The sequence below is a fragment of the Mustela erminea genome, chromosome 10 (assembly GCF_009829155.1).
Source record: "Mustela erminea isolate mMusErm1 chromosome 10, mMusErm1.Pri, whole genome shotgun sequence".
Taxonomy (NCBI): domain Eukaryota; kingdom Metazoa; phylum Chordata; class Mammalia; order Carnivora; family Mustelidae; genus Mustela; species Mustela erminea.
Window position 1 is genome coordinate 1,781,534 of NC_045623.1, and position 15,540 is coordinate 1,797,073.

General features: G+C 40.6%; 1 protein-coding gene across 5 annotated transcripts in view; it reads left to right on the plus strand.

The window, feature by feature from the left end:
* The first annotated feature begins 2,822 nt into the window (after positions 1-2,822).
* The window catches only part of PIP5K1A (phosphatidylinositol-4-phosphate 5-kinase type 1 alpha), a 38,755-nt gene continuing 26,037 nt past the window's right edge, over positions 2,823-15,540 (plus strand). For all 5 annotated transcript variants that reach the window (XM_032360695.1, XM_032360694.1, XM_032360697.1 and 2 more), the window contains exons 1-2: positions 2,823-3,332; positions 13,044-13,082. In XM_032360695.1, coding sequence (XP_032216586.1) covers positions 3,251-3,332; positions 13,044-13,082 — 121 coding nt within the window. In that variant the 5' untranslated portion in view covers positions 2,823-3,250. The remainder of the gene's footprint in view (positions 3,333-13,043; positions 13,083-15,540) is intronic.

A 15,540-nucleotide genomic window follows, 5' to 3' on the forward strand; every position in this document is an offset into this window, starting at 1 on the left:
AAGCACATAGATGGTTAGAAGGTGGTAACTACTACTAACATGGCATTCAAAATCCTTAATAATTTGGCCTCTCCCTGTCTTTCTAGCCTTACCTCCTTCCCTATCCCATCCCAGCATCACTTCCCAATTCTGTCGTGCCTGCGTGCTTTTCCTTCTCCTGAGGATTCTTTCCCTATCTTGTATACCTGGCAAAATTCTGGTTCTATAAGATGGGGAAGTCTTCTCACTCACCCACCTCGCTTCCTGGCCCTGTGATATGGTCTGACTGCTTTCCATGGCCCTTTCTGACAGGTCTTCATTCATTTACTTACCAAATATTTACCGCATTCCATAACTCTGCCCATAACCATGGAGATCATGCCTCCTCCATTCTCCAGAGTAGTTTTAATCTCATACAGTCTGTGGTATTTTCAAGACCCTTTGTCAACTTCTTTCCCCATCTTTTACACTGAAAATGTGGTTGTCAAACCATAGCAACTGTATGTACTCTATGATGGCAGCTATTACATTTTATCCTAATAATTTATATGTATGCTTTATTAGCCTGTGACCTTTTGAGGGCATGGACTTTATCTTCCTCTGTGTATACCAGGAACTCTCATAGTGCCTAGGATATAGTTGGAGCTAATTAATGTCAATTCAATGAATGAATTAATGAATGACTATTGAATGAATAAGATACCCATCCTCTTATTTTGCATCTAGGTTGATCTTACTTGCCTCTAGCCCCTCCATTCCGACTTTAGGAACTGTTATGAGACATGAAAGTCACTTTAATAAAGCTCTGTGTGTGTGCGTGCGTGTGTGTGTGTGTGTGTGTGTGTGGCACACAAGCACATTATATCTGTTAAGTTTGTATATGGACCCTATTTTCAGATTGCCAGATTGCTCTGCTTTTGCAAAATATATATTGGTGAACTCCCTTCTCAATTTCCTTGGGGGCACCAAGCCAACATGTCCTGCTTTGCCTCTGCTTCCACACCCTGCCACGTCACCCCAGTTCTGCTATGCCAGGAATGTTACTGGGGAAGAGTGGTTCTATGACTCAGAGGACACCCCAGGGATTGGAGTGGGAGTGGAGAACAAATTTTCTGTCTCCACAGAGACAAAGTATGGGAGAAAAGATGGGAGACACCCCTAGCCCTACTTTTTGAATTTTGCATTCAGCCATTCACATATTCAGGAGACACATATTATATACTTACTTTGTGCCAGGCAGTATTTTAGAGGCTTGAGATCTAAAAATGGATAAGATGTAATCTTTGCCCTGAAATGTTCAATCTTAGGAGGGAGACAAACTAGTAAACAGTCTGACATAATACAAGGTAGTAGGAGTAATAGTAGCCATTTTCTGGTACATAAAGAGAAATAAAGATCCGTAAGAGGCTACAAAACAGGGATCTCCTCTTTTCAGGATGGCTGAAATCAAATTCGCTGATCAAATTCCAGGGAGAACATCCCCCCCGTTTGACCTACTGCCTTGTCAATCAGGACTTTATTGGTCTCTTTCCAATTCTAAAAGCAGAAACAGCTTTATATCTACACCAGATGATTTCTAAAATAACTCAGGAAATGGTAGCAGCTCCATGCTTTTATGAAAACAAGGATAATTTATTCAACAAATATTTATTGACGATCTGAGTGAAATCCTATGCTAGCCAGTGTGCCCCCACCTGTTTAGTTGGCTGCAATTGTAAAATACTTAAGTGTCATACAATTCCATTACTATGGGATGAAATGTCAATCCAATCATGTGAAGTTTGTCTACCTTCAGCATCTAAAGGAATATGAATAATCCAGCAGGTGGCAGCAGGGAAACAATTATTTTTATCTTGATTTGCGAGAGGTAGAAGGCAGCGATAGTCTGGGCTTTCTGGTCCTAGGTTCCCTTTCTAGAATCGGGAAGACCCCCGGATAGAGGATAACCAGACCATCTTGGGCGCTACAAAAGCGAGACCCCCCCCCCATTTCTCTTCATTAATTCCACAAATAATTATTAAGCCTCTACCATGTGCAGAGTCACAGATGGGAGAAGCTGGAAATATAAGAGTGAAACAGTCTTTGCTTACAGTCTGATCAAGGAGAGAGATCTTAAGATCCCTACCTAGGTTCACAATCTCTAGGGTACTTTGTTAAAACTGAGTAGTATTAGTCCACACACTAGACTAGAGTGGGTAATTCATTGTATCTCCATGCCCTTTGGTGCACAGATTAACAGTTAAAGAGCTAAGGGCTTGCTTGGATGGCGGGAAGACTGTGATATGGTCTGACTGCTTTCCATAGCCCTTTCTGACAGGTCTTCGTTCATTCATTTATCAAATACTTACTGCATTCCGTAAGTGTGCCCAGGGCTGCGTTTGAGGCAAAGTGTAGACCTGTTTTGAATGTCATTCAGAGGCAGGCAAGACTGCCGAGCACGTTACAGTAAACAAAGCAGTAACGCCGGAAGAATACTTAGTCGCATGTGATGTTTTGTGATATTTGAGTGCTTAGTATCTTTGTCTCGACAAAGAGTGCTTTTGTAGGGAGTTCTTCCCTGGGCTCTAAAATTGAGGGCCGGCAGAGTAGACTCACTTATCCCGAGCTCCGGCAATTCAACGGTGTCCTTTCGCAGAGCGGAATATAAATTGACCCCCTGAGCCACCGTAGGGACGGTCTACAGTCGGGAAGGGCTTGTCTTCGACGGGTGGATTCGTTAGGGCGTGGGGAGCCCGTGTCATATGACCAGTAGCAGCCTCCCCTATTGGCTCTTAGGGGCCACCTTTTCTGCCCAGTCGAGTGGGCTGAAACGCTGGAGAGGTTAAGCGCACGCGCAGTTCCCGGATTTCCCTAGCCACCCAGAGTGGAGCGGTGGGGTTGGGCGATAAACAGGCTGTGGCTAGGGAGGAGGGGTGGGAGGGTTTGTTCCGTTGGGACTTTTCATGCCCTTTTATTTCTTTAGGTGTGGTTAGGTTCAGCAGCCTGAGCGAGCGTATTCTCTTGTGAAAGGGGATTAAGAAGCTCCCGCGGAGAGCGGTCGGAGTTGCGGAGGGGTGCGAGACAGGAATTCTCCCCTATGCCAGCGAAATGGTGCGGCCCTGAGCTGTTTCACTACCCGGCCCGACGAGTCTGAGAGAGGCCCCGGAGGGGGCAGGGAGGCGGCCCGCAGAACGCGGGTTCTGTGAAGAGACGTGGAGAAGATTCGATTCGGAGAAGAGGAAGAGCCCGATTGAAGGGGAGCGAGGCCGCTGAGGGGGAGGGGGCTGCCAAGATGGCGTCGTCCTCCTCTGGGCCGTCGGCGGCCGGGGTTTCAGCCTTGGATCCCGCGGTCTCTTCCGGCGCCTCTTCCTCAGGTAATCAGGGTGGGGCGTGGGCAGGGGTCTGAGGACTGCTGGTGCGATGGGAACGAGAGCTAGACCTGGGAGGGCACCTGTAACTGGGGATGTCCGAGGAGCTGCCGGTAAGGAGGACAGAGGCCGGGCTTTCAAATAGGAGGGCTTTCTGAGCGGGCACGGGGAGTCTGAGGAAAGGATGGATTTGGTGAGGAAAGGGTGACTGTCAAAAACACTAACTGTCTTCAGGAGACCGAATTGAGGATTTGAAGTAGTAGGGTTAGGAGGGGATGGAGATTGGGGGTGGAGGTGGGAGGGAAACAGAAGAGAAATCGAAAGGAACGGACAAAACTAAAATAAATGGAGGCTTCATAAGTAGAGGAATGAGTGTGAAAGGCAGGTGGAACCCAAGTTGATTATGGGGTTAATTGGATGAACCTGTGGGAGAGAAGCCATGGAGTTGAAACATGTTTAAGAGTTAAGTGACGCTTGCTTTCGATTTGCTGTGGAGTTAGGGAATTGTGGATTTTGTTAGGGGTGGGAGTTATTTGAGACCTCTTTTTCCTTAGGGACTCCCCTTCATACGTCATTCCTTCTCACTTAGTGCCCCCACCCGCCACGGGCACGCATTTGTACACACATATATGTTATATCAAACACCCTACTGCGGTGATTCCCATTTCTAGATTGCCCACTTTTGGGAAGGAATGGAACGTTTTGAAGGAAAGTGGAAAAAAACCCCTAAAAACAGATGGAGAAGGTGGAATGATGCATTACAGGGTGAGAGAGGTTATGTTGGGAATTAGGCCTGGGACGGATGGTGTGGTTGGGGGAGGTGGTTCTACGTGCTGTGGGAGAATATTGCATAATAGGAAATGGACTGGAAGAATGTTAAGGCTGTATCAGGAAATTGGCACTTGGAGAATGGAGCCAGTGAACATAGCTCAAAGTAGTTAGAAACTATTGGAGATTGAGGGACTGCCAAGGAGCCACAAGAAAAGCAACAGATTGTGTGTAGGAGGAAAAATGTGTATAAGTGTGGGGAGGGGGTGGAGATTGAGTCAGAAACTGTTCCAGAGCTTCCATCAGAAATGTCTGGTGTTCCATAGTGACTGTTGCTTCTAAACTGTGAGCAGGAGAGACTTTTTCAGATGATGGATGCTGTACTTGAGATGAATTTCCTTAGGCCTGGGATGTCATCCTTGCCTTTTGAATTGGCTATATAGAAGGTTCTACCTTTCGTATTTCAGCTGGGTTGGGTACCACTATATCGTTTCAGATACCTTCTTCATAAGCTGCAGTTTTATTTATGTGCATCTATTTTTAGTTACTTGAGAGGTGATTTTTGCCTTTCCTGTAAAAGCATTAAAGGACCAGATCAACTCATGTTGCATTCTAAGTGTGAAGAATGAAGTAAAGTGACAGATTTTTTTTTATAGAGTAGTTCTTCATTTAAAACCTTTCTTCTTCCCCCAGTGCAGAAAGAACAATGGTTGTGTGTAGTCATTAAACTTAACTATCAAGTTATGTGTTCTATTAGAAACTAGGTTAACCTTAAAAGCCATGTGTTTATATCCCAAAATTTGATTCAGTATCTATCTAATGGAAGTACTGGCCTTGTGGACAGATTTAGGAGTAAAGGAAATAGTTCTTTGTTACTTACTGATACATTTTTCTCTTCTCTCCTGCTTCAGATAGTTCTTCTATCTTTTTTAGATGTCACCGTATGGTATTTTTTATGTTTTTCTGCCAGATCCTAGGGTTGGCAGTTAATAATTCAGATTGCATAAATGTTTTGGTCCTGTTGTGTTTTCCTGAGAAAATAAAATTAATAGGTTTCAGTGGACTTTACAGCTCCTTGACTCTGATGCGTTCTATATGAGAAGTCAAGGTATAAAAAATATCTAAAAATAGTTTAGGTTCCTATTTTTACTTTTGTTTTTTGCAGCTACCCTCTTTGCTCCTTTGACAGTTATTGAAGCAGTTGTATTAAGAAGTTAAGAAAAATTAAATATTTCTGAAAACCTGATGGGATTTTTGTGTCCAAATACACAGTGTTGACTTTATTTGTGTGTCTGCACTTTCACTTAAGTTTGGTCTTAGTAAATTTAATTTAATAAAATAATTCATTTTAAGGATATGATTGAAGAGAATAGAATATTTGATTCTGATCCAAAAAAGGCTATTAAAAATGGGGTTTATTTGTTTTTATATTTTTTTTATGCGTTGTATTTGTGACTGGAGGTGAGTGTTGCTGTATCTGGATGGTACCAGGGGAATTAGGACATTGACAGGAATGAGTGATGGTTTATGGTTTCCTATATTGTTAAAGGCAAGAAGGCTGGCCTTGTAGAAATTCAGGGAAGGGAGGTGTGTGTGTGTGTGTGTGTGTGTGTGTGTGTGTGTGTGTAGCCATTCTAAAACCAGCTTACTGAACTGAGGTGTTTAGCTTAATTCATTTAAATTTGGTGAAACTCTGAAATCCTAAAGACAAGATTCTTTGGCAATGTTGAAAATAGATTCAATATAAGAATGTTAGTATTCAGGGACAGATTGATCTTTTAGATAAACCACTCATAACCTTTGGAGGCTCAAAATCTTTTGGCTTTCGAATTAGTAAGGACAGATTATTTAGAACAGTTGTTACTGTCTAGATGTTTTCACCATTAAGGTACCAGTAAGCTGGTCTTTTATACTGCCGACAAGTGAAATAGATGGTAGATCAAACCATATGTTCTAAGAGATGTTTGACATCTTTTCCCATTGGAGTAATTACCATGTTTGGATTTTGGGGGGAGGCAGTTATAAATGAGTATCAGCTTACAGAAGTCATCATCATGTGTTTGTTCTTATACTTTGTTAATAAAAACTGATGCAGTTTGCCATCCAGTCTCAGCTGTTAGGTGTGTAAAGGAAATTTATTCCTTCTTTTGCTTTCTCCCCCATCCTCATTATTTGGACAGTGACATCTTAAAAATAAAATTAGCCCTGAAGAGGTGCTGATGACAGTATGACCATCTGTCATACCAGTGTGCAAAGAGTCTGTTTTCCTATCTGTAACTGGCCTAGTTTATCAAGATCTTGAAATTCAGGGGCGCCTGGTTGGCTCAGTTGGTAGAGCATGTGACTCAATCTTAGGGTTGTAAGTTCAAACCCCACATTGCTTGTGTAGAGATTACTTAAAAATAAAATCTTTTTTTTTTTTAATTTTATTTATTTGTCAGAGACAGTGAGAGAGAGAAAACAAGTGGGGGGGATGGGAGAGGGAGAAGCAGGCTTCCCACCGAGCAGGGAGCCTGATGGGGCTTGATCCCAGGACTCTGGGATCATGACCTGGACTGCAGCCAGACACTTAATGACTGAGCCACCCAGGCACCCCAAAAATACAATCTTAAGAAAAAGAGAGCGCGCACTTGAAATCAGCTACTGAGTCTTTTTTTTTTTTTTTAAACCTCAGGGAGGGAGTGAAGACTTTGTTTGGGAGACTTGATTTGAAGTTTGAAGGAGTTAAAAAGTAAAATTAGAATGCTAAAGCTCTTCTGAAATAAGAGCTGTTTGATAAAATCACATGTGATTCCCCTTCTAAGGAAAAAAGCACCTGAAACATTAGAAGATCATAAACCAGTAGTTGCTTTTTACTTCAGACCAGAACATTTCTGAAATTGTCACCCTTTACCTATATGATTTTATCATGAGCACAAACGATTTGGAAGTAACTTTACAGCTCCTTTCTGACTGTATTTTACTTAACTACTGTGGGCAACCCCAGAGGACACAGGACTGAAGCATTTTTATTTGGGACCTTTATCATAGGGCCAGCCTCATCAGTCCCTGATTCTGGTGGTTTTGTTCTTTCTAGAAGAGCTTCACCAGTAAATTATGCTCCAATTTGATAACACCAAATGGTAGGGGTTTTGTAGTTTTTTTGGTCTGTATTCTTTGTATCTGGTGTAAAACATTAGTAGGCTGATCTTTTCCCTTCCCTTCTTCCATACTAGTGAAAAGTAATAACAATTTAAGTCACTTTACTAGAGTGAGAAATTGAAATTTGGAAATGTAAAAATAGAACAGAATATCATGCAGTTAGAATATCACCAGGTACCATTTTGGACGACATTTTATAAGTAGGGAGAGAGGTTTCTGTTTGTTTTTTACATGGGGGTTTTGACACTTTTTTAATTTTTTTGCCAGAAAACTGACTCCAGAATGTCTTTGTTTTTGATTAACCATTTATCATTTTTTAATTATTGAAAAATATTTTATTTATTTGAGAGAAAGCGAGAGAGTGCAGTGTGCACACAAGCAGGGGGTGGGAGCAGAGGGAGGAGAGAATCTCAAGCAGAATCTGCGCAGACTGCACTGAACTCAGAGCCTGGGGCTAGGCTGAATTCCAGGACCCCAGGATCATGACGTGAGCCAAAACCAAGAGCCAGAAGCTCAACTGACTGAGCCACCCAGGCACCCCTGATTAACCATTTATTTCTGCCATGGCTGCCCAAGCCTGGTCAAGCATGATTATATAGACTTATTAAGTATCCAGTATCTGATAGTAATTGGTAGTAATGCACTGATAAGTTAGCTTTGGATATCAAAATAATATGTTTTGCTTGTTAGTTTCTGTGTGCAGTTCTGGGTTGATGTAAAAGTCTTCTGATTCATAACTTGGCTCAAACAGGTGCCAACTGCTAGTTATTACATATTTTATTAGTCTGTTTTTCTCTGATGATATAGTGAAAACTGCAGCCGGTCTAGTGAACAAAAGAGATAACACCAGGCCAAAGACAGAAGTGGGGATAAAGAAGGAAGGTGGTTATTTTATTCTTTAAGCTGTATATTTTCTTTCCAAGAATTTTTGGGTGTTCTGACTAGATATAAAGCAAGAGCAAAGTTGTTAATTTCTTCTTTTTCCTGGGTGTATTTCTTGATCATGAATAAAAGTATACTTCAGGAAGTATGCTATTTTCTGATAGCCTGGTACAGGGAATCTCTTTTTCTCTGTGTTCCAAACCCCAGCCCACTACTCAGAGTGTTGGCATGATGGTACTTCCTAGAGGAAACCCCTTCCTAGCCCATTTCCTCTATTGCACTTCACTTCTCCACCCTTTCCTATCAAAAGAGCACTGTTTAGTTTCTAAGTTTGTGTTAGTTGGTTTTGTTCACATCTTCTATAAGCATCCATCGTTCTTTTTATTATTTACTATTTGAAGTGAACCTTTTTTGCTCAACCTCTGTATTTTTTTAAACTTTGTCCTGTCATTTTTCTTTGTCCTCCTATGAAATTCCAGTCTCTTTGTTTGTAATGACTGTCGACAATAGATATTTTAGTTTAAAGCTTTTATTTTTAAGTAACCTCTGCACACAGCATGGGTCACTAACTTAAAAGATCAAGAGTTGCATGCTGTACTGACAACCAGCCAGATCAGGCACCCCTGTAGACAATACGTATTAATTGGCAATCATCTGATTCCAGAAAAGATTTCTTCCTGATGAATCTGAGCAAGATTTTGGCAAAAAGCAAGGAGGGCAGGTTCCTTGTAGGGAGTACAATATATCTTATTATTTGCTTTGTGTACTTAACCAAGTAATATGGAAGTAACCCAGAATAAGCAGTATACCAAAGGATCAGTGATGTTAATGGGAAGTAGGCTAAGGGAAGGTAATCAAAGGAAGTTGTAGGGAGAGAATGGGAAGAGGGTTTTTTTTTAGGATACATAATTAGCTAGAGCAGAGTAGCTTTCCTGTGCACAGTGTACGTAAACAGCCTGGTAAACTTCAAATTTCTGTTTATAAGAATGTGTATAAAAGAGATGATGGAAAAGTAACATATCTCTGATTTTCCTTGTAATTGTCTTGAAGTGCATTGTTGGGCAATTAATGTTCATTATGATAACATTAAAATTAGACTTTTCTCTGCTGAAACGTGTACATTCCAATCCAGCAAGAGTCATTGCTTTTTCAGGATAGATAGAGCCAGATTTGGAAATAAGAGGTGGCAATCTGCCAAGAAATCTCAAATATTTCTTGGCCATGGGATGGCTTATCCAAGAGACTCAGGTCTTTTATTTATTCATTTTTTAAAAGATGTTATTTATTTAGTTGTCAGTGAGAGAGAGTACAAGCAGGGGGAGCAGGAAAGAGAGAGAGGGAGAAGCAGGCTCTCCACTGAGCAGGGGACCCGACACAGAACTCGATCGCAGGACCCTGGAATCATGACCTGAGCGAAGTTAGAGACTTAACCAGCTGAGCCACCCAGGTGTCCTGAGACTCAGGTCTCTCTTTTTTTTTCCCCCATTTTTTAAAAGATTTTATTTATTTATTTGACAGAGAGGGAGAGAAAAAGAGAAAGAGTACAAGTAGGTAGAGCAGCAGGTAGATGAAGAAGGAGAAGCAGGAGATGTGGGGCTTCTATCCCAGGGTCCTGGGATCACCACCTGAGCCAAGGTCAGAGGCTTAACCAACGGAGCCACTCAAGCGCCCCGAGGCTGAGGTCTTTTAAAGAAGACCTCCCCCCACACCGCCATTTTCAAAGTTTTAGGGCCAAGAGATACATATTTGAGGCCTGAGAACCATGAAATTTGCCTTGTAGGGACGCCTGGGTGGTTCAGTTGGTTGAGCATCTGCCTTTGGCTCAGGTTATGATCGCAGAGTTCTGGGATTGAGTCCTTCATTGGGCTCCCTGCTCAGCAGGGCGTCTGCTTCTCCCTCTGCTTGCCTCTCACTCTAACTGCTGCTCCCCCTGCTTGTGTTCTCTCTCTCTCTCTGACAAATAAATAAGATCTTTAAAAAAAAAAAGAAAGAAAGAAAGAAAGAAATTCGCCTTGCAGAAGCAAAAATTTATCAAGAGGGAAATACAGAGATATTTTAATTAAATTTGGAAACAGGTTCAGGGAGCTTGTTACTAGTGGCAGAGGTGTTGCATTGAGGCTGTATGTTATCAAGATGGGTCTTAGTTAAAAAAAAAAAGGGGGGGGGTGAGTCTTAGTAAACTTGTGGCTCATTCCTTGCTGCTTAACAATTGGCTGTTATCTGAGGTGACCCCAGGACTGGTAGATCAGACTGCTTTGTGTTTTTGAGCTTTTGCTTCTAGGAGCATCTTTGCCTTTCTGACTTTTTCCTAGAAGATCATTAGGAAAACTTGACACTTGCTAGGAAACAAAATTCAGTTTTTCTCTGGGCTGTGGCTTGGTTATCTTAATCGGCCTAGTTTAGTCCTTATTGAGGGTATAGTAATGGTCCTTTTTTGTTTCTAAAACTAAGTTTTTGAGTACTTCTCAAGGGGTGGACTGATATTTCACACATTTCTAAGTATTTTTATTTGAAGAACATATTGTGCCCCCTACCTGCAGGGGTATGCTTAAAATGGTTTTCAGTATCTCAAGGTAACAAGGACCAAAGAGATTGTTTCAAATAGTGCAGCAGATAACTGGGCTGTGTTTGTGTTTTGTTTTGTGTGGGGTTTTGCTTTGATTAGGGGTTATTTTTTGTTTTTGTTTTTTTCTCTTAAACCCTCTGACTCTCAGTCTGATCAACCAAGAGAACTCCTGAGATTTAGCATTTTGTTTCCCAAAAGTCTGCTTATATCGCTTTGTGCTCTGTGTAGGTATTACGGACACATCTGTATGCAGTAGTTTTGAGCTGTGTCTTTGGGATTGCTTCTTTACAACCTGCCCAGGCAAACTCGAGTTGTCTGAGGAATGCACATCCGGCCAGCCTCTAGCATCCCCAAATTATATGTGTACTTCAAACATTGAAGTCAGACACACACTGCCTCTTAGTTTCTCATTGGGTGGATGATGTCATTTCATCTCTGACGGAAATGCTTCTGCTCTGAAAGTGCAGGGAGAGGCTCTGGTATTAAGGCCAACTCTGTTTTGTTCCACACACTGTTGGGGATGGGGGGACAACTCTTATATCAGAGGTTTTTACAGTTTGGAAATATCTTTATTTCAGTTATCTCTTTTAAAGCCAACTCATTTACCCCTCTGAAGTTTGCCTTTTTTATACTTCTCAGAATTATATTAATGATTTTTCCCTTCCTCTGCATTTCCTCCTTCCCCTCAGTAGTGAATCTTAATGTCCTGTAGTTCAGTAGTAGCAAGCAAATGTATAGAGAGTCACAGTGGTGTTTTTTCAAGAAACCAGCCCCTCCAGTATCTTTTTAATCAGAAACACACTTTAGGGTGGGGCCAAGGACCAAAATGGAGTGCTTCCTTAAGACTAGGACAGAGTTACTCAGAAAAATACTCTGTGACATGGTGTGATGATTCATCATTGTATTTTAGCAAGGATCAATTGGATTGTTGCCATTTTGGCCCTTGACTGGTTCAGCTGCTTTGAAATTATTTTCATAACATTAAAGATTTCCCAGGTTATTTTCACAATTTAGCAGATAGATTTTTTATATTTTTCAGGGCTAGGTATCCAGTAGATAAGCTGAAATTAGTATCCCCGTTTTATAGGAGAATATTGATATTCTGGAGGACGTGAAAGATAAACCTCTTCAGGGAGGATCTCTTATATGTGCTGATGAAGTTTTGTTTCAGGTTATACAAACATCTCAGAATAATACATGGTAGAGAAAGAGAGTGAATGTAGAGGAGTCATGCGTATTTGTAGCTCAGGATTGTCAGCAGCATTCTGGACATTGTCTTTTTACATTTTTTTCTTCTAGTGTTTCTCTGCAGCAGCTTAATATGATTGTAATGAGCTTGAGTTAATGTGTGGGGTAGGAGTGATCTTGGTCTATATATGTGGGGCTGTCGAGTAGTGGTTTACTGGGGAAAATGGAGTATACAGCAAAGAGCACAATAAAGTCAGCCCTGTGTATCTCTTTTCCTTAATTACTAAATTATTGATGTAATTATTTTTATATAAAATGTACATGGATAAGGAAAAATAGATATTTAAAATTACTAACTCAGTCTAATTCCACTATTCAAGGTAGTTAGTTATACTTAAACATTTTGATATATGATTTTTTTGGACCTTTTCAATGTGTATAAATAATATAAGTGAATTTGTAGATAAGTTTTTACAAAAATATGGTACTATGTAATTTTTTTTTACATTTTTCTGTGTCCTATCCATAAATATACATTAAAATAAATGTTTATATGTTCCATTTTATGACTAGATTTATGTCACCAATCTCCCTTTGTTCATTTAGATTTTTTCTAGTTACAGTATCTATCCAATAATAGTTTTTATATACAGTGCTGCAGTAAGTAACTTTGTGTGTACATTTTTGTCCACTGATTCTTTCTTTAGAATAAATTCCCACTTCTGGGTAAAATTGTACATGTATATTTTTAAGACTTCTTGCTAGATTTTGCCAAATTACCCTCCAAGAGTGGAAAACCCTCAAATAAGATACACACATTATTTTTTGAAAGGGCACATGCCTGTATGCAAAGGAGTTTTGTACCTGAAAATTTTTTGCCAATATGAAATCACTCCAGGGTGAAATGGTTGAAATGATTTGGGTTACAAATTTTGTGACCACTCTTGGAATTTTTCTGCCTGAACTTCTCCTTTACTTGTTTTTTGAATGTTAACCTAGAGCTACAAAAAAAATCATTTTATATTTCATTGTATGGTGCTAGGGGTCAGGTTAGGTCCTGTTCATAATTTTATATTTCAGAGCTTTTTTTTTTTTTTTTTAATATGCTTATTCTGCTGTAAGCAAGTAGAACCCCAGAAGTAAGTGATAACTTTCTGTTTTTCCTCATTTAGGTTTCAACTTTCTGTGCTGTGGGGTCAACCGTAAGAGAGGTAGATCTGATGTGTATCTGTGCTGAAGAAGCATGAGCTCCTTGCAGTAACTAGAAGCCAACTCCTCTTCCCTATAACAATTGCAGACTTTTTGTAGTAGTAGAACATGGCCTTCTTCTGAGAAGGCTGTGGATGTCTTGCAAGCATTATTTGACATTAGCTCACATTTCTATCTGCCCTCCAAAAAAGATGCTATTGTTAACACAGAAGTTTCTTTTCTCACAGTTCCACAGTATAATATGAATTAATTGACTACCTTTCGTCTCCCTCAAAGTTTTCCTATACCTTCATTTCCTTTTGTTTCAGTAAATGAGTCTCAACTCTTCTTTTCCCTTTCTCCTGCATCTCTCATTTCCCCTGACCCTTCCTGTTCTATAGATAAGCTTCATAATTCACAGTGATGATAAAAAATGTAGAGCATTTAAGTGCTGTACATGACTTATTTAATTCTCTTAACAGTCCTGTGAGGAACATGTTGTTATTTCTCCATTTTATAGATGAGGTAACCAAGGCCTAGAGAGTTAACTAACTTGGCCAGTGTTGCCTAGTTAAGTGGTGATTTAGTACTCAAACCTAGGTGTTCTGATTTCAGAGTCTGCATTTCTGCCTACTATGCTATTACTGCTTCCCTGACTAATCTGATAGTCTGTGTGTGAACGAACTTGATTTTAAACCAGATTAACTGTTTGATATTAATTGGGTACTGACTGAACCAGGACTCCTTGGTGAAGGAAAGAATAGTACAGAAAACAACTTTCTTGGGACGCCTGGGTGGCTCAGTTGGTTGACAACTGCTTTCGGCTCAGGTCATGATCCTGGAGTCCTGGGATCGAGTCCCGCATTGGGCTCCCAGCTTCACGGGGAGTCTGCTTCTCCCTCTGACCTTCTCGCTCATGCTCTCTCTCACCTCCTTTCTCTCAAATAAACAAATAAAGTCTTTAAAAAAAAAAAAAAAAAAAAAAACTTCCTCTCTGACCTTGGCTATCCTGGAAAACAACAGAATTTTGAGCTCTTCTGTACATAATATGTGGAGTTACTGATACTTTCAGTCTTTTATATTAGATATTTTCAAATATCTTAGAAGTGAATGTGCCAAAAGAAAAAGTTAATTGCCGGAGTGCCTGGGTGGCTCAGTGGGTTACGCCGCTGCCTTCGGCTCAGGTCATGATCCCAGGGTCCTGGGATCGAGCCCCGCATTGGGCTCTCTGCTCAGTGGGGAGCCTGCTTCCCTTCCTCTCTCTCTGCCTGCCTCTCCGCTTACTTGTGATCTCTCTCTGTCAAATAAATACATAAATCTTTAAAAAAAAGAAAAGAAAAGAAAAGAAAAAGTTAATTGCCAAGGATTGGTAACTGATTTTGCAGTCAATTACAAGATCCCTAAAACAAAAAGAGTTTGTCTATCATATGCCCTCTTTTTATTCACTGAAAATTCAGTAATCATAAAAGCCTTATGCTTTTTTTTTTTTTTAATTTTATTTATTTATTTGACAGAGAGAGAGATCACAAGTAGGCAGAGAGTCAGGCAGAGAGAGAGGAGGAAGCAGGTTCCCCGCTGAGCAGAGAGCCCGATTCGGGGCTTGATCCCAGGACACTGAGATCATGACCTGAGCCGAAGGCAGCGGCTTAATCCACTGAGCCACCCAGGCACCCCAAGCCTTATGCTTTTAATCAGAGCAAGTCACCGTCCCACATACACCAAAAAGAAAACTTTAACCTGAGATGAATAGAGCTCTTTTTTTCCTCTGTTAAAGTTGTTGATGTTTTATTACAAAGACAAGTGAGGACCTTAACATCTATAAAACTGTGAAACTGCTCTTTCAAGAATCAGACTTGAAAGAAGTTTCTGCTGTTCTAGAATATAGGCATTATTTGGTTCAGAACAAGGATAACCTCACTAAAAGAAGTGAAAGGTATTTTCCTACTGTTTTTCCCAGTAACTTTGATGACCATTGCCAGAGGAACAGAGTAGTCATTATTTTTAACTTAAGACTGATAAAGGAGTACCTGGGTGGTGCAGTTGGTTACGAATTGGACTCAGGTCATGATCGCAGGGTTGTGAGGTCGAGCCTTGTGTCAGGCTCCTTGCTCAGCACCAAGTCTACCTGGATTTTCTGTCTTCCTCTCTCTGTCCCTTCCCCCCATGCTTGCTTGCTCTCTCTTTCTCTCTCTCTCTCTCAAATAAGTAAATCTTTAAAAGAAAAAAAAGAGATTGGGAGGAATTGAAGAAGGGACTCTGCTCTTAATCCTCTTTCAGTGAAAATGAAAAATAGATGTCCTTGTCCCAAGGGAAAAGGGTACCCGGGGAAAGAAAATATGTGTTCCTATTGTCTATTAGCAATTCTGAGATTTATTTAGTTTGTAGAGCGTTCTAGTTCCCCTGGTGCTTTCTTGGCCCACCTAGACTTTAGATGGCCAGAAAACAGAAAACAATAGATGATTTAGAAGAAATAATTGAATT